This window comes from Chanos chanos, chromosome 6, assembly GCF_902362185.1.
Source record: "Chanos chanos chromosome 6, fChaCha1.1, whole genome shotgun sequence".
Taxonomy (NCBI): Eukaryota; Metazoa; Chordata; class Actinopteri; order Gonorynchiformes; family Chanidae; genus Chanos; species Chanos chanos.
The window spans coordinates 23,786,499-23,814,478 of record NC_044500.1 but is presented as its reverse complement, the minus strand read 5'-3'; the positions used below and the strand labels follow the sequence as shown (position 1 = coordinate 23,814,478).

The window sequence follows — 27,980 nt, the reverse complement described above, 5'->3', positions numbered from 1 at the left end:
CAGTGACTGTGTGCTCAGGCACACAGAACCTTCTGAGTGTGACAGGCAGCTCTGAGGACCAATATAAACTGATGGTGGACAGGTACACAGGCTGTGAGATCGTGATGGGGAACCTGGAGATAACTCAGATGGAACACACTCGAGATTTCTCGTTCTTGCGGGTAAGGCCTGCTGTTCCTGGTTCCAGACTCCCTGCAGTATTTCCAGCGTCATGTTCCACACTTACCTCCATCCATTCTGCCTCATATCATCGCTTGGCTTTCCCTTCTGTCTGGTCACAAGGCTTTCTCTTTCTCCTCTGCCCCAAGCACGAGGCTCAGAACCAGAGCCATGTCAGCCTGTGTGTCTCAGCCAGCTGGCCTCTAAAGATCAGTCCTGTTAGAGAGCTAACACACAGAAAGCATCGTTATATCGGTAGTGACTTTCCACTCTCTCACTGGCTCAGGTCATCCATAGGCAAAACAACTAGATTCCATTCAGCTGAATTTGTGCTGTGTTTCTTATAACAGACGTTTGTCCCAAAGCAGTTTTATGAATGAACATGAACATGCATGACGTGACAGTGGAAAAACAAATTAGTTTGGTTATAATAGGAATGAACCTTTAGAGGAGCCATGACTCAGGAGGAGGGAGCCCATCCTCCTCTGGACTTTAGCAGGCAGTCAGAGCCCAAGGCGTGAATTATCAGGTTTAGGCCACTGCTCCACAGGGAGATTTGGGCTATAGGAGACCTTAGGACATTTATCTTGTGTGTTTTATGTGCTTGAGATTTTGAATGTATGATATTTGATACTGAATATTTGGATTGATTTGGCCCACTTGTCTGATTAGCTGCTGTCCTTTATACATAGACCAGAGGGGCAATAAGTAGTGGTATAAATATATACATTTAAAAAATGTTTATGTTAAAAAAAATCAGGGGCTTGGTTTAACACCTTCCCCTGTTCTCCTTACAGTCTATAAGGGAGGTGACAGGCTACATCCTGATTGCAATAAACCAGTTCCCTCGTTTGCCACTGGATCACCTGCGTGTGATCAGAGGGACGTCTCTGTACGAAGGCCGCTTCGCACTCGCAATACTCGTCAACTACCAGAAAGATGGAGTATATGGACTGCAGGAGCTGGGCCTCACACACCTCACAGGTACTGCTCACACGCCCCCACAGCCTCACAGGTACTGCTTTTATAAACAAACACACACACACACACACACACACACACACAGTGTTTTTAAGCATGTTTCAAGTAAAAAAGAGTTTGTTCATTTAAAATGTCAGAGTCCAGTGTGGGATGGATAGCACTAGCGTTGGGAGCTCCGAGAGCTCCATGAAGTCCTGACAGACTATTATGACATGTAAACAAACATGAGAAGAGATGAGAGATAAAAAATGGACTATACACTCACTGCTATGCACTCTGTCTCAAGCATTTTCTAAAACAACAGGGTAACCACCAGACCAGATTTCATGGTGTATGAAATTATTTATAGTATATGATGTTCACAGTTTAAATGAGTTAATATATGGATGTTCTATGAGTTCTAGTTGGTATCAGATATAGATTAAGTTGATAATCAAGCAGTGTTCATATAAATAAGTTTGTCTTTAAGAGTTAAAAGTTAGGCTGAGCCAGCATCACAGATGGGCCACTGGCTCAGAATAGGGGCTTGCATGAGGTCCGGGTAGGAGGGACAGGAGCATATAGGTCTCATGCTGGGAGCTGATGCATGGGACTGGTACCTTGTAGACCTTAGAATGGATACCCCAATGTTGGGGCAGAGAAGTAAAGATAACAAGAGAAGAGGGAACAAGATGAACAAGATTGTTAAGCAAACTGAATCATGGGGTAGAGCTCTTTAAGATGTTTTAGAATGATTTTGATTCTGATTCAAGTGCAGCACTAGTGCTCCAGCAACTCTAATAAATGCAGCATTAAACAAACAAACAAACAAACAAACAAAAAAACAGAAAAGAGAGGGCAGAAACAGCAGGCCGCAAAGCCATTAGGGGTTCCTGAGACATCAACAACTCTCCATTCCATCGTCAACAAACTTGAGTGATAGCATTTGAATAGAGAGGAGACAGCATCAACATCTCAGTTCACCAAAAATACTCCACGATCACTTTCCACCACCTCAACCCCCCTTGGCTAGGATAATTAGCTGTATTTGAGGCTGAATTGGTAAGTCTTTAGTTGAGACTTAAACTGAGAGAGTGTGTCAGAATCCCACACATTAGTTGGAAGACTGTTCCATAGTTTAGGAGCCATGTAGTAGAAAGACCAGCCACCAAGTGTAGATTTTGTTATTCCGGGTAGGGAAAGAAGGTTTGCATTTTGTGATCTAAGAGGGCGGTGTGAACTATAAATTGTTATGAGGTTATTTAGGTACTGGGGGGCTAGACTATCAAGAGTCTTATATGTTTGCAGCAGAATTTTATAATCGATACGAAACCTAATAGGTAACCTGTGTAGATTCTTAATACATGGACTAATGGCTGCTGTCTTGAATGCACTTGGTATGTATCTAAGGTTCAGAGAGGAATTAACAATGTTTCATATCTGTTCTGAAATTGCAGGAAGTAACTTTTTTAATAGCTTTGTGGGCACTGGATCAGGTATACAAAGTTGATGATTCTGATGTTGCTATTATCTTTCTAAGTTCATCAGTCCCAATGGGAGAAAAGGAATTTAGTTGTTCGTGGGGTTTAGCTATACCGGTGTCACTTGGCCGAGATGCCGCTACTAGAGGTTTACTGTTTCCAGTTTTCTTACTAATGTCCTCAACCTTGCCACTGAAGAAGCTTAAAAATCATCACTACTGAATTGTGATGGGATCTGTGGCTCAGTGACTACTCAGTTCCTGGTCAGTCAGGCCACTGTGCTAAACAGAAATCTTAGATTATTCTGGTTCTCATCAATAAGTCTCCTAAAGTATGTGGACCGTGTGGCTGTCAGAGTCTGCCTGTAATTTGTCATGCTATCCTTCCATGCCATTATAGAATGTTTTAAAAAGATTGCAAGAATGTCCAGGAAAGATGCAAGAGACATACTATAAGGGACGACAGTTGCAAGGTCCTGAAAAGGGTGGTGTTCACAAAATACTACAAAAAACTTTTGAAAAATTATCATATATACCCAACAACTTTAATATATTGAGTGTAAATCTGTTCAGAGATGTACCTCAAACCTTTGCGCAGATACCTTCTAAAAATGTTTTTGTAACATTACACATTACAGAAGTGTGGTGGCTGTCCTACTTTACTCTGCAGTCAATTTAGAACATTTAACATTGCAAAAATGTCCAGAAAATGTAGTGCTAAGATATATAATACACAACCAGAAATCCCCCCCAAAAAGGTTTTTGAAAACATTGCACTATAATGTTTTCACGGTGTCTTGATAACAATTACTCTGTTTTAGTTGTGTTCATTACATTATATCAGTGTCAGTTTGTTGGCTTGTAAGTAAGTGTTGAAAAGCCTCATGGAGCGCAATATTGCCATGTCAGTAATCATTTATTCAACATAGAATTTACTTTGATTACTAACCTTAACAGAAATGAGGGTCATAGATGAGGATCGACTCAATGACTCAATATTTCCATGCCATCAGTCATGGCATATGAAAATACACACAAGCCCTTTGCTCACTGCAGAACAGTCCAGGGTGAACGAGTTTGTCTGCATTCAGTCACTTCTAATTAAGTTTGGAAGCATATTATTCAGGTTTATTAAATATTTATTATTTTTCAGGTTTGTAAAATGTTGTGTGTTGATAAAAAATACTTCACTTTTTTTTAAAAACATTTGTTTGACAACTTTAAAAGTGGGATTGCACTTGTTTTAAAACATTTTATTCAAATAATTCCAAGTATGTTTTGTGTTGTGTTCTTGTGTTGGTAAAAGTTGTGTATTGTTAATAATACTGCAGGCTATTTTGCAGTTTTCATTCAGTGTATTTCTAAGTTAGATTTTGTTTGTTTTTAAACATCTTTTTCTGGTATGCTCAGGTTGTACACTGTTAACAGTACTTCAGATCTATTTGACAATATTTTAAAAAGTTCCCTTTTGGTCGTAATTCAGACATCACAAGAGACATTACTACAATGTTTAGGAAAACGGTTTGTGTTAGTTGGCATGTCTGATCTTCTATGTGCAGGTTAAGAGTAGTTTACAGTCAGCATGGAGGAAATACTTACACATACAGTCACATTCACAACTACAACATATGCAGGGACAAACACTCACTATTGTAAGCGCACATTCAAATGATCCTGTTTATTCCACACCCACATAATGGAGTCACAGACAACAGTGTACCCTGTTGTCATAGAGATGGTAAGTAAGGACAGCCATTCTTGGTGACTGTGCACTGAATGGGCTTTTTGCATAATGTGCTTGTGTATTGCATTCTCTCATGTGTGAGAGAACCTGAACGTTTCCCAGAATGCCACAGAATACTCTAGAGAAAGCCAGTCTGGTTGTAGACTCTGGTGTTTGGTGTGCACTGATTTTTAATGTGTGATTAGTTATGCACTATTGGGCTTGACTAATCATACATGCCCCTGCTTGCTTTAGCAATCACCGTACATGCTCCCAGAAATGTGAAAGTAATGCGTCTCCTGTGCGTTCATGCATGTTTTTTGCCTGCTCCCCCACCTGTGCCTCTAATCTCTTGAAAACGTCTGGTTCAGTCAGGCTGAATGTAACCCACAGCATAATGTTGTTGGTTCCTCAGCACTTGTTGCAGTTGGAGTTATTAGATAAACAAGCATTGGCCCCAGATCTTATTGTCACTATTTAATGTTTACCCTGTGTCTTTCTTATGTGCCACAGAAATTCTGGAGGGGGGTGTCCAGATCATCCAGAACAAGTTCCTGAGCTATGGCCCTCAGGTCAACTGGTACGACATTGTGAAGGACAGTAAAGCAGAAATCATCATCAGTGACAATGGACCACAACGTAAGCTGCATTCATTACACATTTCAAAAGCACTCATCAGACCTGCTCATCAAATCAACAACCACCTTAACCACCTAGGGCAGATACTAAAGCGATTTATGGTAAAAGTGCTGTCCTAGAGTTTGGACAGATTAAATAGTGGTTTATAGTAATAATCTGTCCAACATCAGGACTAAACAGTGATTTATGGTCTAATCGTTATGATAACAGTCTTATCCTAGAGATTGGACAGATTAAACAGTGATTTATTTGTAGTAGTCCTATGTAAGAGATTGGACAAAATAAATAGTGATTTGCAGTAATAGTCCTGGAGGGGGGTGGCGGGGGGGGGTGGGGGTGTCTTCCATCTATTCTTTGTGTAGCATTATTTATTTATTTACTATTTATAGCAATAAAAGTAACTATTCTTAACAACATTACAGAAATATTATAATTAAGAACTGAGTAAGTATCATAAATTGACAACTGTTTATTTATTGGAAGGCAACATATGCAACATATTCCATGCTGTTATTAGGGCATGTAGATTACGAAGAAACTGAAACTGACATAATGGCCTATGCTCAGCTGAAGAGCAGTCTAGCAACTATTTTAGATTTCCCATGAAATAAAAGTTAAATGTGCTCAACACTATGCACTACGGTTCAAAGTATAAGAAAGCATGAGACACCATTATAGCTTACATAAGGCAATAAATTCCATTGAATCCAATGAATTCCATTATCTTGGCTGATATTTCTTGTGAGTTCTTACTGTCGCTGCTATAGGGTTCCTGCCGTTTAAATGTCTTCCTAACTGACAACTGAGTGATGGACGACTGAGTTGCTAAAGGGTTAACTCACTTTACTGACTTTGCGCTGGCTTGCCTTTCATATTCACAGTATTCTTTGACACAATGAATTCTCAAATGTTTAATCAGGTTTGTGGTGTCATTGTTGTGTTCTACCACGAGGGATCTCTGCTTCAAACACATTGCATATAGCGATTTTATTGTCTTTTTCGGACACCTTGTAGAACTGCCAGACCGGTGAAACCATTTTAGTGAGCTTCTTTTGCCACGTACAGATAAATGTCTTGTGTATTTTGTGTCATCTGATTGGCTCTTCTGATCGGCCTTTATAGAGAGTTTTGATCAAACTATTTAGAATGAATATTGGCCGTTAATGATGGGGGACTGATCGATCAGAGCACCCCTTTTGGATAGATTTTGTTTACTGTAATCCATTATGTAGTTTTATGTGAGTGTTGAGGTAATGGTAATTTGTTATGAATTGTCTGTGTAGGTGCATGTCATGAATTGTGTGGTGGTCTGTGTTGGGGGCCTGGAAATGACACCTGCCAGATCTGTGAGTCTACTTACACTTATGTGGTGTTCCATTCACACACACATGCACGCATGCAAGCACGCACACATGCACGCACACACACACACACACACACACACACACACACACACACACACATACATATGCACTCACACACTTACTCCCCTTCTCTCTCTCTGTTTTGCAGTGACTAAAACAGTGTGTGCTCCTCAGTGTAACGGACGCTGCTTTGGACACAGCCCTAGTGAATGTTGTCATATTGAGTGTGCAGGCGGCTGCTCTGGACCTCTGGATACCCAATGCTTTGTGAGTGTTCAAGCACACACCCAGACTCTCTCTCTCTCTCTCTCTCTCTCTCTCTCTCTCTCTCACACACACACACACTTACACACACACATACACATACACACACACACACACACACACACACACACAATAAGCATAATAGCAACAATAAACAGCATGGCTTTAATATGTATATGTGTTTTTTTTTCAGGCATGCAGAAACTTTAACAACTCTGGATCCTGTGTGCCTCAGTGTCCCCAGGCCCTCATCTATAACAAACACACCTTCAAACTGGAACCTAATCCCAGTGCCAAATACCAGTATGGCTCCATCTGTGTGGCCCAGTGCCCACGTGAGTCTGCTTCATGCACACACACACACACACACACACACACACTCACACAGAGCTGTGTGCACTCACTGTAGTGTAGTTTGACATATAGGCCTACTGAACATTGATGCAGAAATGGACTATCCAGAGATAAAGTCACTTCATGCTTATGGGTTGATAAATGATGCTGAAAACCCTCACACTTGCACACATATTAGAAGGTTGTTTAGTTTGTCAGAACATGCCCAGCTTCTCTTTTATTAGATTTATTAAAAGTTAAATGTAATTTAACTCCACTGTTTGTTATTTTAACTCTGCTTTTCTGTGGGTCTCAGCGAACTTTGTGGTGGACGGGAGCTCATGTGTGAGTAGCTGTCCTTCTGATAAGATGGAGGTGGAGAAGGCAGGAATGAAGAGGTGTGAACCCTGCGGTGGACTGTGTCCAAAAGGTCATACACACACTCGCACACACACACACTCGCACACACACACACACACACACACACACACACACACACACACACAAACATGCACATATGTACACACAGATGCTGTATGTACACCCAAAATGCTGTTGAGTCTAAATTCTCTCTGTGAACTCTGTGTTTCTGCAGCATGTCGGGGCACTGGGATGCGTGATAGGCAGACGGTCGACTCTCAGAACATTGACAGTTTTATAAACTGTACTAAGATCCAGGGGAGTCTCCATTTTCTGGTCACTGGCATCAAAGGGTGAGTCACATCACTTTGGAATGGACAGTATTATTTCAGTGCTGACACAGTTTTGGCCCAAACATCACACAGTGACCAGTCAGTGACCAGTCAGTGATGAGATTTTCTCTGTCTCCCAGTGACCCATATAACAACATCACTGCCCTCAACCCCAAAAAACTGCAAATCTTCAAGACTGTAAGAGAAATCACAGGTATGGTACAGTTGGCATCAGACACTGTTTTAATCCACCTACACCTCACCTGTCTGACTCGTTACCTGTCTGATCAATTACCTGTCTGATCACTCACCTGCCTGATCGATCACCTGACAGTTAAAGCTTGTCGTCCTCAGTCATAGTCTCAGTCTGTCCCTATTTCTCCCAACCTGCCAGATATTCTGAGCATCCAGTCATGGCCTGAAGAGCTCAGTGATCTGTCAGTCTTCTCCAATCTGGCAACAATACAAGGCAGGACCCCCTACAGGTAAGAACATCTGTCTGTGTTGTAATATTCCTCTCTCTCTCTCTCTCTCTCTCTCTCTCTCTCTCTCTCTCTCTCTGTCTGTTTGTCTACGAAATTGTCAGTAGTCAGTTGGGTGTCAGCATGTCTTGTGACCAGTGCGCCTGTCTGTGCTGTAAAATGATATTTGGATTTTATGACTGTAAGTGTTTATCACATCATTGTATAAGTAACTGTGTTCTGACTGAATCTTACCAGAGATGTAATACCTTGTGTGCTTCTCTCTACTCTTCCCTGATTCATCTCTCTGTTGGTCTCCCTTATTCCTGTGTTAGAGGAGTCAGCTCAAAGAGGTATGTCCCTGTGTGAAATGACAGTGTATGGTGCTTCTGACACTTGTGGGGTTTTTTTTTGTTAAACGCCAGTTTTAGTACATTTGGTCACACTCTGAATGGATAGAGTTCTCTGTGGGTACAATTCAGTGGAGATTTTCAGTTTTTCATAAAACATGGACACCTTCACACTCCTCCTAATCTGCGAAGTGTATTAGTGTATTATAAATATATGCAGTATTCTTCACACTCCTCCTAATCTGGCAGGTGTGTTAGTGTATTATAAACATGTACAGTATTCTTCACACTCTTCCTAATCTGGCAAGTGTGTTAGTGTATTATAAACATGTACAGTATTGTTCACACACTTCCTAATCTGGGAAGTGTGTTAGTGTATTATAAACATATACAGTATTCTTCACACTCTTCCTAATCTGGCAAGTGTGTTAGTGTATTATAAACATATGCAGTATTCTTCACACACTTCCTAATCTGGGAAGTGTGTTAGCGTATCATAAACATATACAGTATTCCTCTTCAGCACTGCTCTTTCACTGATTCTGTGTGTTTGTGCGTTTGTATTTCAGAGGTTACTCTTTACTGGTGATGAAGATTCCCTCCCTGACATCTTTGGGCCTGCGTTCACTAAAACGTATCAGTGATGGTGGTATTTACATCACTGGGAACAGCAGGCTCTGTTATCATCACACTGTAAACTGGACTCGACTGTTTGGCAGTGGGCCCAGAGCACAGCGCCGCCAGAAAGGCCTGGACATCAAAGACAACCGACCCAAGGACGAGTGCAGTAAGTCTGTGCCTGTGGGTTGAAAGCACACAAGTGAAATGATTCAGTGATCATGTATCATAATCAGAGTGCTCTTAGGATCAACACTAATGCTCTGTTTGTGCATGTGTGTGTTTGTGTATGTGTGCGTGCGCATGTGCGTATACAGTTCATGAAGGGCACGTCTGTGACCAACTGTGCTCCTCTGAGGGCTGCTGGGGTCCGGGCCCGGACCAGTGTCTGTCCTGCAAGAACTTCAGCCGAGGAGGAGCCTGTGTACCAGAATGCAACTTCCTCTCAGGGTATGCTAGTGTGTGAGAGACATGTGTATGTTTATGTGGAAAAAATGAGTTTTGTGTGTGTGTGTGTGTGTGTGTGTGAGTCATGAAACTTTCTCATGTGTGTAAGTAACCCTACTGTCTTGTTGTCCGTCTGTAGTCAGAGACGTGAATTTGCTGGGCCAAAGGGAGAGTGTTTGCCTTGTCACTCTGAGTGTGAGATGCAGGAAGGCCGACACACCTGCACTGGTCCAGTATGTTTCGGCTCTTTATTCCTCTAAAAACCTCTTCACTCTTTATAACCTATAGAGTCAAACTTGTGTATGCTAGTCCAAGTTTTCTGCCATCCTGGGTTGACTCATACAGAAGAGATGTTTCTCATAACCTTCCATCAGTGTTCACATGCTGTGTCTCCCCCTACCCCCTCTCTTCCCCCTCTCTCTCTCTAGGGAGCAAATGAGTGTGTAGCATGTGCGCATTTACAGGATGGTCCTCATTGTGTGTCATCCTGTCCGGATGGCGTGATGGGAGAGAGAGGACTCATCTATAAATTTCCAAATGCCCAGCGTAGATGTGAGCCCTGCCACAGCAACTGTACCCAGGGGTGAGAACACTGGCCTGCTGCTCCCCAGCCTTCAAACACCCAAAACTAAAGTATGAAAGACAAATTTAGGTTAGCATGGAAATCTCACATTAGAATCTCTCCTGACATCAAAGAAGGAAACAGAGAGACAGAAAGACAGAGAGAATGAGAGAGTGTGAGTGACAGCGAGCGAGAGAGTGCATGTGTAAATCAGGACATCTCAAAACACTAAATGTGAGATTCATATGTAAAGTAAGACTCATTGATATTTGTATGGATATAAAGTAAGGCTCAGTGATATTTGTATGGGTGTAAAGTAAGACTTGGTGATATTTGTATGATTGTAAAGTAAGGTTCGGTGATATTTGTATGATTGTAAAGTAAGATTCGGTGATATTTGTATGATTGTAAAGTAAGGTTCGATGATATTTGTATGATTGTAAAGCAAGACTCATTGATATTTGTATGGATGTAAAGTGAGACTCATTGATATTTGTATGAGTATAAGTAAGACTCATTGATATTTGTATGAGTATAAGTAAGACTCATTGATATTTGTATGGGTGTAAAGTAAGGCTCAGTGATATTTGTATGATTGTAAAGTAAGGCTCAGTGATATTTGTATGATTGTAAAGTAAGGCTCAGTGATATTTGTATGATTGTAAAGTGAGACTCAGTGATATTTGTATGATTGTAAAGTGAGAGTCATTGATAGTTGTATGGGTGTAAAGTAAGACTCACTGATATTTGTATGGGTGTAAAGTAAGGCTCAGTGATATTTGTATGGGTGTAAAGTAAGACTCACTGATATTTGTATGGGTGTAAAGTAAGACTCACTGATATTTGTATGGGTGTAAAGTAAGACTCACTGATATTTGTATGGGTGTAAAGTAAGACTCACTGATATTTGTATGGGTGTAAAGTAAGACTCACTGATATTTGTATGGGTGTAAAGTAAGGCTCAATGATATTTTCTCTTGCCTTTCAGATGTACTGGGCCAGGCCTGAGTGACTGTGGGACAAGGAGCATCTCTAGGTAAGTGTCTCCCTGTACTATAATAATAATAACAGAAGTTTATTTTGGAGCCCAGTATCACTATTTATAGTCTCAAACGGCTTTACATGTCTGCAGCAAAGTTAAATCAAAATTATATCCATTAGTTACCGAAAATAGATAAGTCTTTAGTTTAGTTTTAAAGGTATGAAGAGACTTTGCCTCCCTCATTTCTGTGGGTAGACCATTCCAGAGGAAGGGAGAGTGGTAGGAAAATGCTAAGTATTACTTCATATTTTTCCAGTGTATTTTATAATATCCCTCTAACCAGGTGGCCAACTCATCTGGGCAAAACCATATTCCCTTTGGTAGGTGGAATGTGCCATGCAGTAGTGTGCTGTTAGATATGACTGTGACCATACCTAATTGCATCCGTGTGTATGTGTATGTGTGTGGGCGTGTGTATCTCTTGCAGGCTGCCGGTCACTGCAGTAGTACTGGGTGTGATAGCAGTTGTGGTCTTGGCCTTATCCGTATTTGTGTTGAGTGCTTTGTACCGACGCAGTCTCGCCATCCGCCGCAAACGTGCCCTGAGAAGATACCTGTACAGTGGAGAGGTGCGTATGTGTGTGTGTGTGATACCTGCACAGTGGAGAGGGGTGTGTGTGTGTGTTTGTGTGTGTGTGTGTGTGTGTGTGTGAGACATGCCTGTGCAGTGTGTGTGTGTGTCTTCCATTGACACAGGGTGTGTGCATGCAGTGGTGTAGTAGTAGATAGTGCATGCTGCATGTTAGCTTGCTTGCCTGCTTGCTACTGTTTGCTTTCAGCCACCGCCTCTGGCTAGCCCCTCCCAGGGGCGAAAAGAAGAGCAGAGTGCATAAGTCTCCCCCACCAGTACACAGCCTCTCCACCACCAAGACTCCTGCAGTGCCTCCTCGTGGCCACACATGGAAGCTGGCTAATTTGCTGCCCCACGCTAAACTGCAGGGGATCTCGAAGCAACAACGGGCCCCAGAGATGAGGTGTGCAGGCCCACTGGTGAGTGGACTCGCCTTGGTGCCCATCAGCCACTATCCCAGCTATGGGTAAATATCTGCACTGCCATGTGGATGTCCTTGGAAGGACCAAGGCTATGGGAGTTAACCCAGACAGAAAATCACCAACAACAACACTGTGCTGGGAGCACACAATCAACTCTCCATAATCGAGATCCAGTTCCCTGCAACCTCACTCATCTGAAAGTTGTCTTCAGTTCATGCCATTGGAGCCTGTTGAGTGTTGCCAAAGCTGTGGAGGAGGGAACTGCACACACCTTTTTCCACATTAAATCCATTCATAGTGCGGGCTTCTGCCTCAACACCCCACTGCCCCCCAGTTCCCTCAACTACAAGCCCTCTGGCGACAGGACACAGTAACAGGGGCAGGCCATGGATGTGGCTGGGAGCGCCTAGCTCGAGTCCTGCACAGTGGCGGTGTGGGTATAATGGTCGCTTGAAACAGGAGCAGCATCCTCCTTCACAGCTTCCTGCGAGGCTGTGCAGCCCTATTTAGGATCCGCACTGCCGACCCCTTGTTGGGGAGGGGTCTAGAAAAGATGACCTAAATACTGCCTGTTCCTCTCAACCTGGGCGACAAACCGCAGCTGTCAAGGCATCACTTCTCTTTGGTCAAAAACCAAAAAGAAAATATACACTGTCTATGAACCTGGCAACCTAGAATGTTCGTACCCTCCTTGACACTCAAACTGGGACAAACAGACCTCACAGATGGACAGCCCTCATTGCAAATGAAGTCAATAAATATAACACTGACGTTGGAACACTCACCGAGATCCGACTCTCAGGAGAAGACTCACTGGCGATAGGTGAAGGTTACACCTTCTTTTGGAAGGGCCTTCCAGAGGGCACGTACAGACTACGTGGGGCTAGCTTTGCAGTTAGAAGCAAACTACTCAGCAGCATCCCTTAGTCTCCCCAGGGCATCAGTGAATGACTTATGACCTGGCATATCCCTCTTACGAAAGGCTGCTTTGCCACTCTCCTGAGTGCCTATGCTCCCACTCTGGATGCTGAAGACAGCACCAAGGACACCTACAATTGCCTTGATGCTACATTATCCAGAATCCCCCACTCTGACAAACTTATCCTTATGGGTGATTTCAATGCCCGGATGGGAACCAATGCCCAGCTCTGGAGAGGAATTATTGGAAATCACGGTGTAGGCAAACTCAACACCAATGGTCTCAGACTCCTCTCTCTGTGCTCTGAACACCAACTGCTCATAACAAACACAACCTTCCAAATGAAAGACAAATTTAAAACTTCATGGATGCATCCCGGACTAAACATTGGCACTTACTGGACTTTATAATCACAAGATAGCATGACCAAAGTGATGTCAATTTAACCCGGGACATGCGTGGTGCGGAGTGCTGGACCAATCACCGGCTAATTAGATCTAAGTTCAAAATAAAAATCCAGTTCCCACAAAAGAAACAACAACCTAGAAAACAACTGAACTGCAGGGCCTTGAAATCACTGGGCTGCAGAACACAGTTCTGCAAGAGGCTGGCAGAGGGACTTCATGGCCTGGAGAATAACAACCCCCGGGACGGCACCTTTGATGCAGATGCTGAATGGGCAAAGTTTATTTTTTGTGGGCTGAATGGCCCACAAAAACGTAACATCACTCCTGTTAGATCAGAAAATGGTCTGGTACTATTGAGGGACAAGCAACAAATCCTTCAGCACTGGGCAGAGCACTTCAACTCTCTCCTCAACAGCATAAACCTATTCAAAAACAGTCGTCTTCAGTGCAAAACAAAGACCACCATCTGCAATGTCCAGAAGCTACAGTATGCAGACGACTGTGCTCTCCTGGCCCACAGTCCTACTGCCACGCAACATGCTCTAGATGTTGTGTCCTCTGTGTACCACTCACTGGGCCTTTGGACCAATACCCAAAAAAACAAGGTTCTCCATCCCCCACATGTTCTACTTGCGGCAAGACATGTGGCTCTAGGATCAGACTGTGTAGTCACAAACAGTGGCACTGCCAGCAGCAACGATAGTCACGCCCCCCCTCCCCCTCCCCCACGGAGGCAACATCATCTTCGTTCGTGATGGACTGCCTAGTAGTAGTAGTCTGTGCAGTGGAGAGGTGTGTGTATGTGTTACCTGTTACCTATACAGTGAAGAGGTGTTTATGTGTGTGTGATACCTGTACAGTGAAGTAGTGTGTGTTTGTGTGTGTGCATGTGATGCCTGTCCAGTGGAGAAATGCTTGTGTGTTTCATGTCACCTGTACAATGAAGAGTTGTGTGTGTGTGTGATACCTGTACAGTGGAGAGGGGTGTGTATATGTGATGCCTGTGCAGTGGAGCAGTGTGTGTGTGTGTGTGTTATGTGTTACCTGTACAGTGAAAAGGTGTGTGCTTAATACCTGTACAGTGGAGAGGTGTGTGAGTGTGTGTGATACCTGCACAGTAGAGCAGTATGTGTGTGTGATACCTGTATAGTGGAGGTGTGTGTGTGCATGTGATGCGTGTCCAGTGTGTGTGTGTGTGTGTGTGTGTGTGTGTGTGTGTTTTACCTGTATTGTGGAGAGGTGTATGTGTGTGTGTGATACCTGTACAGTGGAGAGGTGTGTGTGTGTGATACCTGTACAGTGGAGAGTTGTGTATATGTATATGGTGGTGGGTGTGTGTGTAATATCTGTACAGTGGAGAGGTGTGTGAGTGTGTGTGATACCTGCACAGTAGAGCAGTATGTGTGTGTGATACCTGTATAGTGGAGGTGTGTGTGTGCATGTGATGCGTGTCCAGTGTGTGTGTGTGTGTGTGTTTTACCTGTATTGTGGAGAGGTGTATGTGTGTGTGTGTGATACCTGTACAGTGGAGAGTTGTGTATATGTGTACAGTGCTGTGTGTGTGTGTGTCTGCATGTGTGTGTTTGGGGGGGGGGGTGTTGTTAAACAAGTAGATCATCATTAGGAGCAGTTGGGGACCTCAGCATTATAATGCAAAAGTAATCATATTTCAGATATTGGCAATCTGAAGCACTGAATGAAATGGGTGTATTGTTTGGGTGTATTGAGAAAACACGTTACCTCTCCTTAGCTGGATACTTCATCTCTCTGCTCAAGCTACCTTCGCTCAAACATAATACAATGTATAAACAGAAATATAATGAACCTGACTGTCTTATAATAGTGTACTAGGTGCCCTCACAGGTTTTCAGGTATTTGACATAAAACTAAGCATCATTATGTTCACTTTCCCACTCATTAGAGTGGATATGACTATATTTGTAGATCTATGACTTACATACAGCAGAAACCAAATATACTGTAACAGTCAGACCTATACAGAAACACAGCTCAGATGTGCACATTTTACAGCCAATGTTTTAAAGGAGTGTTACACAGCACAGACTCACTCTTCTGTGTACTGGAATCAGGAGTAATCTGGGTTTTTTTTGGATGCCTTTTGTGTTTTTTGCAGTGTTTTGAGACTTTGGATCCTGGGGAAAAGGGGGTGAAAGTTCATGCTCGGATTCTGAAGACATCAGAACTGAGGAAGATAAAGCTTCTGGGCTGCGGAGTGTTCGGTTCTGTTCACAAGGTACTTATGATCAAGGCATGGTGTTTCACATAGCCATCACTAAAGCTCCACCTGACCAGTGACATCATCAGACAGAAATACCACATGGTCTTTATCCAGTGCTTTTCACTTAGACAGAGCCAATGCTTGTCACTGGTAACCAGCTCGCATCAATACCTGTTTTTCTTTCTCTGTTCGGTCCACCTGTCTCAGGGTACATGGATCCCTGAAGGAGATACAGTTAAGATCCCTGTCGCCATTAAGACAATTCAGGACCGCACTGGCCGACAGACCTTCCACGAAGTCACAGATGTGAGTCATAGCCTCGCAGAAAATACGCATACACAAGCTAACACTTCATTACCAAAGCACGTCCCTGTAAAACCCACAAGTGTAGCATACCTGGACATATGCACCATGGACTGTATGTGGCTGTTTCCTGTGTCTCATAGCACATGCTGGCCATCGGCAGCCTGGACCATCCATACATCGTAAGGATTTTAGGAATCTGCCCAGGTGCCACTTTACAGCTGGTGACCCAGCTCAGCCCTCAGGGGTCTTTACTGGAACACATCAGGCACCACACAAACAGCCTCAACCCTCAGAGACTGCTCAACTGGTGTGTGCAGATCGCAAAGGTAATTCACTCTCATGCAACACACAGTTCAGTATGTGAGAGTGTGTGTTTTATGTCTCATCAGCCATTTCTGATTAATCCCTCTCTTATTATCAGGGTATGTATTATCTGGAGGAGCAGAGGATTGTGCACAGGAACCTGGCTGCACGGAACATCCTTCTGAAAAGTGACTTTATGGTACAGATCGCAGACTATGGCATTGCTGATCTACTTTACCCTGATGACAAAAAATACTTCTACAATGAAGTTAAGGTATGGGAGCCCCAGGGTGGCTTGGCCAAGTGTCTTTTTGAGTGTGTATTTCCCAGTGTCACATCATACAGAACTTGTTTCTACTTGAGACAGACAAACCCTCGGGTTAGTCTATCCCAAGGCTCAATCTAGGACCATATCTAAGAGTCTTCTGAAAATCCCATTTCTGTCCTGTAAGTTGTGAATAGAATGTATTGCTCCTTAAAAACAGACCAAACTTGTACTGACTTGTCCACTGTATTCTCTACAGACAGTTATCACAGTGATCTGGAATCATTGGTAAAACTCACTCATTGACAGTTTAGTTACTGTTCGATGCTTCAGCTGTGCTGTGCTTTACTGGCCCTGTTTACACCTTGTATTAAGATCCGATTTTGGGGATCCGATCACAAGTGGACAGTTCAAAAGTACAGGTGTAAACGCATCCGATCTCTTCTACTTCTTCTTCTTCTTTTAATTTCTTACAGACTAGGCACGGGAAGTGCATTGATGCCTCCCACCAATTAAAAACAACAGCGCTTAACGTGAAAAAGCTTAATGTGCCTTAATGTTCCAAAAGTGCGATTAATGATCACCCAATTTCTCTCGGACATCTCTTGTCAGAAACTCCTGTCAAAAAAATCGAAATCTGAGTATGGTCATCCTCACATTAAGTGCTTTCCTCTCAATTGACGTCCATTATAAGGAAACAGCTGGCGGTGCCTTAATGTCCCAAAACAGCGATCAATGATCACCAAATTTGTCTGACATCTCACATGTCATAAGCACCATCTCCAATCAAAAAAGCAAAACTGAAACTCAATGAAAGGGGTAGCATGTTGGAAATGATTTACGTGTTTATTTACATATAGAGCCGGGAAGTGAGATCCGATCTCAAGTGGTCACTCGAGACACGGATTCTAAAGCCAGGTGTAAATGGATGTATTTAGAGCTGTCCACTTGTGATCGGATCACCAAAATCTGATCTTAACGCAAGGTGTAAACAGGGACACTTTTGACTTGCCGATACAGAGTGACGTCAGATCATTTGGATCATTAACATAAGAAACACTTAAAAGGCCACAAACTGTATTGTGTGTGTTCTGCCAGTTTTCACATGCTAATGCAGAACAGTGTAGTTAGCAGTGTCTTTGGGTATTGCCATTTCTTTAACAGTAACAGTTATGTTTTCTTCTACGACATTGTGCTCCTTTCAGACACCAATCAAATGGATGGCCCTAGAAAGCATCTTATTTCGCAGGTACACACACCAGAGTGATGTATGGAGTTATGGTGAGTGTGTGTGTGTGTGTGTCTGAAGTTGTGTTTTTCTATATTGTCCCAACCATTCAGTTTAGCTCTGGAAACTCAAGCATCTATTTACAAAATCTTTAATGTTTCACATTCAATTCTGTTCAAACAAAACATTTGGTTTAAGAATGGTCCTATTTGTATACAGAATTAGACGTTTGGAGAGATTTGGGGTTGTATTTCTCCATTCTCACTATTATCTGTAACTTGCAGAATTAGATTTTTGACACCATTTCTAATGATGACATATGTCTGCTCTGTGCTACCAGTGAGGAATAATTATCTAAACTGGTCCATGTGATAATTCTATAAACTATGAGGAACAGCTGCCATTTTTACATGTAGTCCTTCTCAGCGCCAGTCCTGAGACACTATCAAACAGCAAACATGGGTAAATGCCTTGTATTAGCACGTATAGTTAATAAATCGCAGGGCTTGGTAATCGGGAGATAAATTGAATCTGGGGTGCCTGGCCTGGAAAAAAGTAAAACAGTGCTATCCTGCATTGGAGTTGTTGGTGTTGAGACCTACAGTTCTAACACATAAGGAATCCAAATAAAATATTTTAGATCATAAAGAAATTAAAATCTGCATTCCTCTCCTGATATCACTTTAAATTATACCGTTGTGACTTTGAGTGATCAGTTTCGAGCACAGCGTCATCACACCACACAAGAAGCTGATCTTAGAATGCTGTTACAGATTTGGTCAGCAGGTTTTTGTAAACATTTCTCAAGATTTTCACTTCAGACTGTGCACTGTGTGTGAAATATGCACCATAGAATGATTATTTGCATTATGGTAATTTGTAAATATTGTCCCTCCCATAAAGTAAACACATGGTTGTGTGTTGCAAATGCAGGTGTGACTGTGTGGGAGATGATGTCATATGGGGTGGAGCCATATGCCTCTATGCGGCCACAGGAAGTACCAGACCTGCTGGAAAAGGGCGAGCGTCTCTCTCAGCCTCAGATCTGTACCATAGATGTCTATATGGTTATGGTCAAATGTGAGTCCTCATCCTCTTCACACATGCACAACGCTGCAATAAATGGAAAATCATTCAGGTAGTTCTCATGGAGTAATGTTTCTCCTTTCCCTGGCAGGCTGGATGATTGATGAGAACATACGACCAACTTTTAAGGAGCTCGCCAGTGAATTCACTCGCATGGCCAGAGACCCTCTCCGATATCTTGTTATCAAAGTAGGTCTGAACGCAAGTGACTCCTCAGGCCTCATTTATGAAATAGATGCATAGAAACCATCCTACATTTGATCTAAGGTCATTTCTGAAAAGTGCATAAATGTGATTCAGAGAAAATGAACATACACACAAAAACGAACAGGCGTATGCCACTCTCCCAGATGTGAAATCTATAAATCACAAATGATCTTGAAATTGTGCGCAGCTGAATGGTTTTAGATTTCCGCCTTGTAAACGCCCCCTAATTAATGTCATTAGTATATAAAGGAGCTCGAATCAAAACCCAAATCCTCTACTTGAAAATGGCGAGCTGCAAGACCAATTTTTTTTAGTGAGGCTGAAATCGAGGTTCTGTTGGTGGAGGTGCCTATCTGAGGCCGTCTCTCTCTGCAAGAGTAAACGGTGTGTGTGAATAGAATATTTTGGAAAAAAGTGAATTTATAGTATGATTTTTATCCAATAACATCCTTACCTGTTGGAATAGCATGCGAATCTACTGCCATCTTCTCATGACTACTACTAGCCTACTACTACTACCACTACTACTACTACTACTTATATTGCTAATGATAATAGCATAACTAGAGATGTATTTCCAACAGAAAATGTGAGTGTGATTACGCCGCAGCATCAGTTTCACTTTGCGGGGCAAAAGATCACTGAATCCAACTATCGACTGCTGCTCTGTGAAAACCCTTGTTGTGCCAATAGAGACCTAAAACTTTCCCCATTAATTTTCAGTGGGAGAATAAGCAATTAAACTCGGCAATTTAAAAAAATAAATAAATAAAAATAAATTGAGCGGACCTATCAATTAGCTGTGTACAAGCACACAACTCAGCATTAGGAGGGACCTGTTGCAGCTGCAATGGAATCGATATCGTGAAAACTGCGGAATTGAAACAGTGCAAAAACGACAATAATAATAATAATAATAATAATAATAATAATAATAAGTAGGGATGTCCCAATCCAATCTCAAAGATTGATATAAGGCTGATTAAGGCATTTTTTAACTGATCGGTATCAGCTTTATTGAGCATGAACCTAAGCCCAGTCCTTTGATGTACATCAGCTGTCACAAAGGTGTTGGAAACGGAGAGCACAATTTGTGGCAGGACGCGGCTAATGTCTAAAATGTCTGCAGCGTGGAAATATTTTCAATTGGAAAAACGAAAGCAGTCCAACAGCCACTTGTAATTTCTGCAGAAAACATTTTGCAAAGCGGTAGTAACAGAGCTGAATTCAATACTACCAATTTGATACTGCATCTAAAAAATAAACACTCAACGGAGCACCGTGAGTTCAGAGGTGGGATACAGAGGTGCGTTCAAATTCGTCAAACTGAGGCGTTCCAGGCGAACTTTTAAATTTGAACGTCTTTTAGGGCAGCATACTCTGACAGCATTAATCATCTAGGCCTGGGTTTCCCAAAGTGTGGTGTGCGCACCCCCAGGGGGTGTGCAGGACAAAAAAGTGTAATGGCGGAAATTAAAATAATCATATTTAATCATATTCATGTAATCATATTGTAAAATTGTAATATTGTAATCAATCACACATCCGACTCTGACTGGTGCTTGAATAGCTATTTTATCGTATAACTCTAAGGCTGTTATTCGTTTGGCTACGACCCACGCCAAAAACTAGTGCTAGTGTTTCCTTGGGACAACAGGTCCACATGCGGGGCCGTGGGGACTCGGGAAGTGGGCTGAGAAAGGGGCAACATGGAATCAACTAGAGGGTCACACCTGTCTTGCAAAGGCTGTGGGGGTGGGAGGGGCAAGGAGACTGAAAAGGGGCATGGGGCCTAGAACTCGGGGTTCCTGGGACGTGGGGTGAGGCACCGCCTTGATAGGGGGCTAAGCTGTCTCTGTGAAGCGTTACCTTTCTCCCTACAGGTGGCAGTTTTACCCTGTACACCACCTCCCCCATCCACCCCAACACCCTGCAGGGGCCCACCCACTGACTGTCGAGCTTAAGACATCGGCCCTTCCTCCTTTGCAGGTTGTGCAGACTAGTTCTCCAACCTGAAAGTGCCTGCCACGGGCTCTCACATCATAATTACACTTCTGTCGTGTACCGGCACTTTGCTGCTGCACTCGGGTGAATGCATGAGCTGACCTCAGCCAGTCCTGGAGCCTTCTGGTGTACTCAGGGCCTGGGGAAACAGCAAGGGAGTCTGAGGGGTGCCCAAAGGCCAACTCTGCAGGTGTGCAAAGTTCCCTCCCTAGCATGAGGAGTGCTGGAGTACATGCTGTGGAATCCTGTACTGCTGAGCGACACGCCATGAGCCCCAGAAGCAGATGCTCGTCCCAGTTCCGCCGATGCTCAGACGTTAGGATGGCCAGCTGCTGTCCCAGCATGTGATGGAGTCTCTCCACGAGGCTGTCACTTTGGGGCTGTAAAGGGTTTTCCGTGTTCCCAGACGACTGCACATGGAGAACACGCAGTGACTCAGGTTCCTCCCCTGGTCACTGTGCACAGTGTCTGGCACCCCAAAGCGACTAAACATGCCTTCCAGCAAGGCATCCGCTACGGTCTCTGCCTCCTGATCAGGGATAGCATAGGCCTCTGGCCATTTTGTGAAAGTCAATGGCAACGTAGCAGTTACCTTTCTCTGACCATGGGAGTGGGCCAATCATGTCCATGGCCACCCTCTCTATGGGGGCTCCTGCCAGGAACTGCTGCAGGTGGGCATGTGACCAACCCGTTGGCCCCTTCTGCGCAGTGCACAGGTCACACCCATGGTAGAAATCCTCCATGTCCCTCCGGAAAAGGCCCCAATAGAAGCCCTGGCGGAGCCCGCGGAGCGTCTTTGTGACACCGAAATGCCCTGACCCCACTGCTCCATGCATGGCTGCTCCACCTCCAGTAACTCTCTCTCACGGCCCTCCCTTTGCTCCCAGTAGTGGCAACTGTCTGCAGCACAGGGGTGCTGGGAGAGGGCGTTGGCATTGGTGTGTTGTGCTCCGGCCCAGTGCGCCACCGTGAAGTTGTAAGACTGGAGCTCCTCTAGCCACCTGGTGACCTGCCCCTCAGGCTCCCTGAAAAACATTAGCCAATGGAGGGCAGAGTGGTCAGTCCTCACAGTGAAAGGCAAGCCACACAGATAGTATTTAAAATGGTGCACAGAGAGCACCACTGCCAGGAGCTGTCGGCTGGTGGTGCAGTAGCGCCTCTCTGCCTTGTTAAATGCATGAGTGAAATATGCTACTACTCTCTCACCATCTGGACCCACCTGAGACAGCACTCCTCCGACACCCTCCCCACTGGCATCCGTGTCCAGAACAAATGGAAGGAAGGGGTCAGCTGGGGCCTTGCTTAGGGCCTGGCATAGACGGTCGAATGCCCTCTGGCACTGCTCCATCCAGACAAAGTCCCTGCCTTTTTGTAAAAGCTGAAACAGAGGGGGCCGCTATGCACGCAAAACCCCGAACAAACCTCCTATAATATGAGGCGAGGCCCAAGAAGCTTTGCAAGTCTTTCTGTGTGGAGGAGACAGGCCAGCGTACCACTGACTGCACTTTGTCCTCGATAGTGCTGATGCCTTCCCCCCCGACCCTGTGCCCCAGAAAAGTCACTTGTTGCTGCTTGAAATGGCACTTATCAGTGTAAGACTGAATGAGTGTAAGAGTGGAGATGCGTGCGTGCGTGTGTGTGCGTGTGTGTGTGTATGTGAGAGTCCTGCCAGGCACCACATCAGGTCTTACCAGCGTCACCGTTGACCCAGTGTCCACAAGGGCAGAGCAGAGATATAGCAAAAGTCCTCAACACTAGTCTGCCCAACCACCACCACAGGCTCTTTGGAAATGTCGTCATCTGCTTCAGGGGGGAGGGAGGCCTGATTCCCCCATTTGTGCAGAGGTGTCCAGGCTGGCCGCACCCCCAACATGGCCTAGGTGACGTGCATGGGTTACCTGTTGTCTGAACTGACACAGCCTGTATCAGTTCTGTTATCTCGGTCACCCACGCAGGCTTTTCCTGGTTCATACTGGCCCCCGCTGTGGCTCTGACTGTAGACGTGCCCTCGCCACAGCTGTCCCCGGCTGACACGCCCCATACAATCTCTCTCTCTCTACCGCCAACTCCAACGCAGTCTGTAGAGACCATGGGTGCTCTAACTGGACGTGGACGCGCAGCTTGGTAGGTGACAGAGCTCTGGTGAACTGATCTCTCGCCAACTCACTCTGCATGTCGGGAGCCATGTGAGCATACGCCCGCTGTGTAAGGCTCTTTATGTCATCTGCCAAGACCCGCAAGGGCTGCCCTGTGTAGGTACAACAGGAATCCTAACATGGGGGCACCAAAAGATGTAGGTGTGATAGGATTATCAAATCAGTCTCATGTAAATCAGTCTCATAAAGTTATTAATACTTTATTCTAAATTTTAGTAGTTTAATTATAATCTAGTTGTAACACTGTGCTGCAGTCTTAGTGAGTATTGCAGTACTAATGTCTACTAATCTATAACAGTCATGAACAACCAGGTTGATGAAGGCAATTGGAGTACTTTGATGCCATTCATATTGCAGCAGAAACAGACAGGACAACAGTTTATTCCAAAGATACTATTTGTTAACATAATCAACACTACTTGGCAAACTGATACTGATATGGTACAATCAATAATCAGCATCCTTGTCGCTTGAAGATCTTCGGGGCTCCGTCGCTTGTCCGATGATCTTGAAGGGTTTTTGATTTAGTCCGTCGATGTTTTAAGAAATTAAAAGGGATCCGGTCACCTTTTCTTCCATCGAATACTACGTGGGTTACAGTATATTTAACCGGTGAAGTTGAAGTCGCAACTGCACGAGAGAAAGTACATATTTAGGCCGGACGTTCGGTGCAGATATCTTGCTTCGTTGTTTCTTTGTTTTCTTCTGTGGAGAGATGGTGTCTCTTTAGGCAGGGAGGGTCCCTTCCAGAGAGGGAATCCACAGCCAGAGAGAATGGTACCTCTTTATGCAGGTAGGAACACCCGCAAGAGACACCTGCTGCCAGAGAGAACCGCTGCTAGAGAGAACCACTGCTAGAGAGAAAGAATTTAGATTTTTCTGCGGTTTTACGGCGAAATTGCGTCATCACTGTATCTGCTTTCTGGTTTCACTGCTGTATCCAATACCCTTACAGTGAAAACTGAGAAGATGGGTTCAGATTACCTGTGAAGTCAAGTAGTGAATTATGGGTAGTATGGGCTACGGGCCTGGCAACCCGTACACCTGGATGTCTGCATCAACTGCTGAGTTAATTTTTAAGCAAGTCAGGCTGCACACACTGCCCAAAGCGTCTCCTCAAAGCCCCTACCAAAGCGTCATAATCATGCCTGTCCTCTGGGCTAAGCAATAAAAGGCACTTCAATGCATCGTCCGTGAGGCACATAGCCAGCTGTAGGGCCTTATCCTCCACTGTCCAACCTTCTGCATGGGCCAGCAACTCAAACTGCAAGTGGAAAGCCTCCCAATCTGACTTACCCAAGTACTTGGGTGTTTTATTGAATAACTCTAGGGCCGTTATTTGTTTGGCTATGACCCACGCAAAAACTAGTGCTCACTCCAAAAGACAAGAACAGAGAGAGAACTCTTTTCTTAATGTAACAGTTGATAACCTGAATATACTCGCCCCTGGCTGCTCCACCAACCCCCCGCAGCACTGATCCAACATTCCATGCACTGCAGCGATTGGCAGAGAGCAGAGTAATGGGCAGACTGAACGTGCGAACACAGCACAATGTACACAAATCCAAACAACACACAGGTCATTGCAATATTTTTAAAAAATCTAAAATCAGATAAAAATAAAACAGTAATTTCCTCTTTTTCTTAAAATGACATATCTGATTCTGTATGGCCCAAGTTTCCCCGCCACCCTCATACATTCTCTCTGTTCCATGGATCATGCCATACATGGCTTTCTTTCGCGTCAGCTTGGTCAGGATGTGGAAGGGGCTGCATGACCTAAAACGTTTGGGAACCGCTGATCTAAGCTACTAATAACAACCCAGGTATCATTTCAAAATTAACTACCTAACATTTTAGCTGTATGCGATGTAAGCGAGTTAGCCTGAACTAATGACCAGAGAGCAATACAATTGCTTAGCTAACGCTAAGGATTTATAACGATGTCATACAACAAAGACACTTTCAGAAAAAGTATCAACATTGAAAAAGTATCAACGTAACAGCGAAAACCCCAGGTTTTCGCTGTCTATTGGAGCCTTTGGAGCCACGGTACGCCCTACTCTCTCGACGCTACATTTCAAACACTGCCCTACCGGAGCTTTACAAGATCTTTGTTATTTTGTACAAAAAATAAATAAATAAATAAAATAAAATAATAATAAAAAAAAGGACCAGCTCGGATGCAGGCGATTTTTGAATGAAAAAAATGGATGGATAAATGAATGAAAAAGTCAATGTGAAAGCTCAAGATTAGAAGACTGGTAGAAACTTACTCAACTCTAAGAACACTTGAAAATGCTTTATAGAACAAGTCACATCTTTAGAACATTTTTTTACAATTAAACTACACAGACACAGTGAATACTGACATGAGAAGTGGTCATGATTTTTAATGGATGAAATCATAAGTAGAGTTGGTAAGATAAAGTCTCTCATGGTATTGTCCTCCCAAACACTAGGGTGATTGTGCACCTGTAGATTCCCCTCCTGACGCCCTTCACCACAGAGGGACAGAGCTAGACATCCTGGGGGCGGGGCTAGAGGACCAGGAGGAGGAGGAGGCACTTGACGATGGCATGGCCACACCTCCTATGTACATGTCACCATCTAGGAGTCATTCTCGCCTGCGTGTGGATGGCTGCAAGGTGAGGACCTCATGGAGTTCACCACCTCAGATAATGCAATGCACTTCCTTTCCTTCAAAGATGTCCTTTACCCTCAAGCTGTAATTTCCATTTATTCCTGTTGTTGCTTTTGATTTGTTTTTGGTTGGCAGCAAACCCCCTCACATTTGTAATCAGTGATCATGATTTTGACACTAAAATGTACATTTTTCCCACTCTCAGTGATTTGAACATAAAAAAAAAATTGCACATAGAATCGTGATTCACACATGCTGTATTCTCTTTGTTTTTTCTCCCCATTATACACACAGGGAAGTGCAATGCCATCTACTCCTGCTGGATACCTCCTCATGACTCCAGGTGTAGACAGCATGTCACAGGTACACCTAGCATCTCTGGCTCACATCTGCCAGTCTCCAGTTGGAATCAATGTGAATATACCTATCTGTTTTCAGTTTTCCAAACGGAAAAGCTCTTGCCCTGCCAGGCACAAGGCTGACTTGGGAAAAAATTTTTAGACAACTTTCAAACTTGAAACATGTCCCGTTTAGTTTTGACTTTTGTCTCCATGTTGGCCACAGGTGGGCTTGCCCTCTCGGTCACGACTGAATTCTGCTCGTACCATCTCTGAAAGCTCAGAGGGGCGGGGCCCAGTGCTGGAGCTGGAGATGAGAGAAGACTTCCTTGGGGGTGGGAGTCTGAGAAGACCACGACAACGTGAAGACAGTGCCTACATGTCCCAGAGAGACAGCCTATCGGTGCCTCCAGACACGCCCATTCCAGACACGCCCTCTCCAGGCACTGAGGGAGAGGAGGACCAGTACGGATATGTACTCCCAGGCACTGAGGGAGAGGAGGACCAGTACGGATATGTACTCCCAGGACTGACCGATGGACCTGAGAAAGGTGAGATGTGTGCTAGGTGCAAATAGGTCATTCTTCATCTGTCTGTGAAAGAATGACTGATAGAGGGGGAGAGAGAGAGAGAAACTTTTTCCTAAAGTTAGAATGGCTCATTAGAACCCATTATAATCTCAGCTAATAATTTTTCTCATTCCCTCTCTCAGAAACACTTCTCTTCCCATCACCCCATATGATGCGGCCAAACAGAGCATCATCCAAGGGTCCGGCAGATGAACAGCTCTTCCTGGAGGACCTTGAAAATGCTGATGATGAATATGAGTACATGAACAACCAGACACTCTCACCTAGACCCACAGCCAAGCCAAAGCAAACACCTTCATTTGCATCCTGCGATACCACTGCTTATCTAGCCAAGGGCACTGCCAGGCCTCAAGACTGGAACCAGATGATGGCCAGGTCATCCATGGAGGGATCAGAGAGCAGTGGAAGAGTGTCCCTGTCATCCTGGGAGGACCGGAGTCCAAGTGAGGATGTTGAGCCTCCGTCCAGTGATGCAGAGACAGCTGAAGCAGAGCTGCAGGAGGAGATGTATGAATACATGGATATTTGCTGCTCTGGAAGGCATGGGGAACGCATGAAAGCTGATGACCAATTCAGACAAGACCTTCCCAGAGTGAAAGCTGAAGCTGTGGTTCATAGACAGATTGAGATGGATGGAGTAGGAGCGGAAGAGAAGGGTGAGTACATGGAAGAAGATTATCAGTACATGAACCGCCAGCCCAGGCTGAGACATGCTTTTAGGGGACAAGGACTGGACCAGTACATGAACCGCCAGCCCAGGCTGAGACATGCTTTAAGGGAACAAGTACTGGTTAGACAGGAACCAGATGTCTATGAATATGAGCAGATGGACGCCTTGAGGGGAGGTGCAGCCTGTGGAGCGAAGCTAATGGTGGAGTACCAGAATCTCCAGGAGGAAGATGAAGAGGAGGGGCCAGAAGCTGTCAAGCTGCTGGAAAAGCCAAGGCTAGGGGTCAGGGTATATGCAGGGGCAGGGGCAGGGGAACAGGAAGGCGATCGCTCTTTTGACAACCCAGACTACTGGGCAAGCAGAGTTTTTCACAAACCCAGTGCTGTGCCTACATAAGTGTGAGTGACTACACTGAGTAAAAGAGAGAGAGAGAGAGAGAGTCAGTGTGAGTGAGTGAGAGTGTTAATGGAGTTTTTGAGTAACAGGGGTGAGTGAATGAGTGAGACAGAGTGATTTGAGTTTTTCAGTGAC

The 27,980-nt window shown here is 44.2% G+C and overlaps 1 protein-coding gene across 1 annotated transcript; it reads left to right on the top strand.

Moving 5' to 3' along the window:
- Positions 1-56: 56 nt before the first annotated feature.
- erbb3a (erb-b2 receptor tyrosine kinase 3a) lies at positions 57-27,845 on the top strand. The gene is made up of 30 exons (XM_030778180.1): positions 57-161; positions 957-1,143; positions 4,836-4,961; positions 6,245-6,307; positions 6,474-6,592; positions 6,783-6,924; positions 7,239-7,352; positions 7,518-7,635; positions 7,755-7,828; positions 8,009-8,099; positions 8,411-8,428; positions 8,995-9,212; positions 9,361-9,493; positions 9,630-9,723; positions 9,919-10,073; positions 11,041-11,088; positions 11,522-11,663; positions 15,548-15,667; positions 15,860-15,958; positions 16,099-16,284; positions 16,380-16,535; positions 17,732-17,807; positions 18,688-18,834; positions 18,932-19,029; positions 24,289-24,291; positions 25,670-25,855; positions 26,146-26,214; positions 26,416-26,632; positions 26,675-26,740; positions 26,902-27,845. The coding sequence occupies exons 1-30, from the start codon at positions 72-74 to the stop codon at positions 27,843-27,845; spliced, it is 4,299 nt and encodes a 1,432-aa protein (XP_030634040.1). The 5' UTR covers positions 57-71.
- Positions 27,846-27,980: the final 135 nt, after the last annotated feature.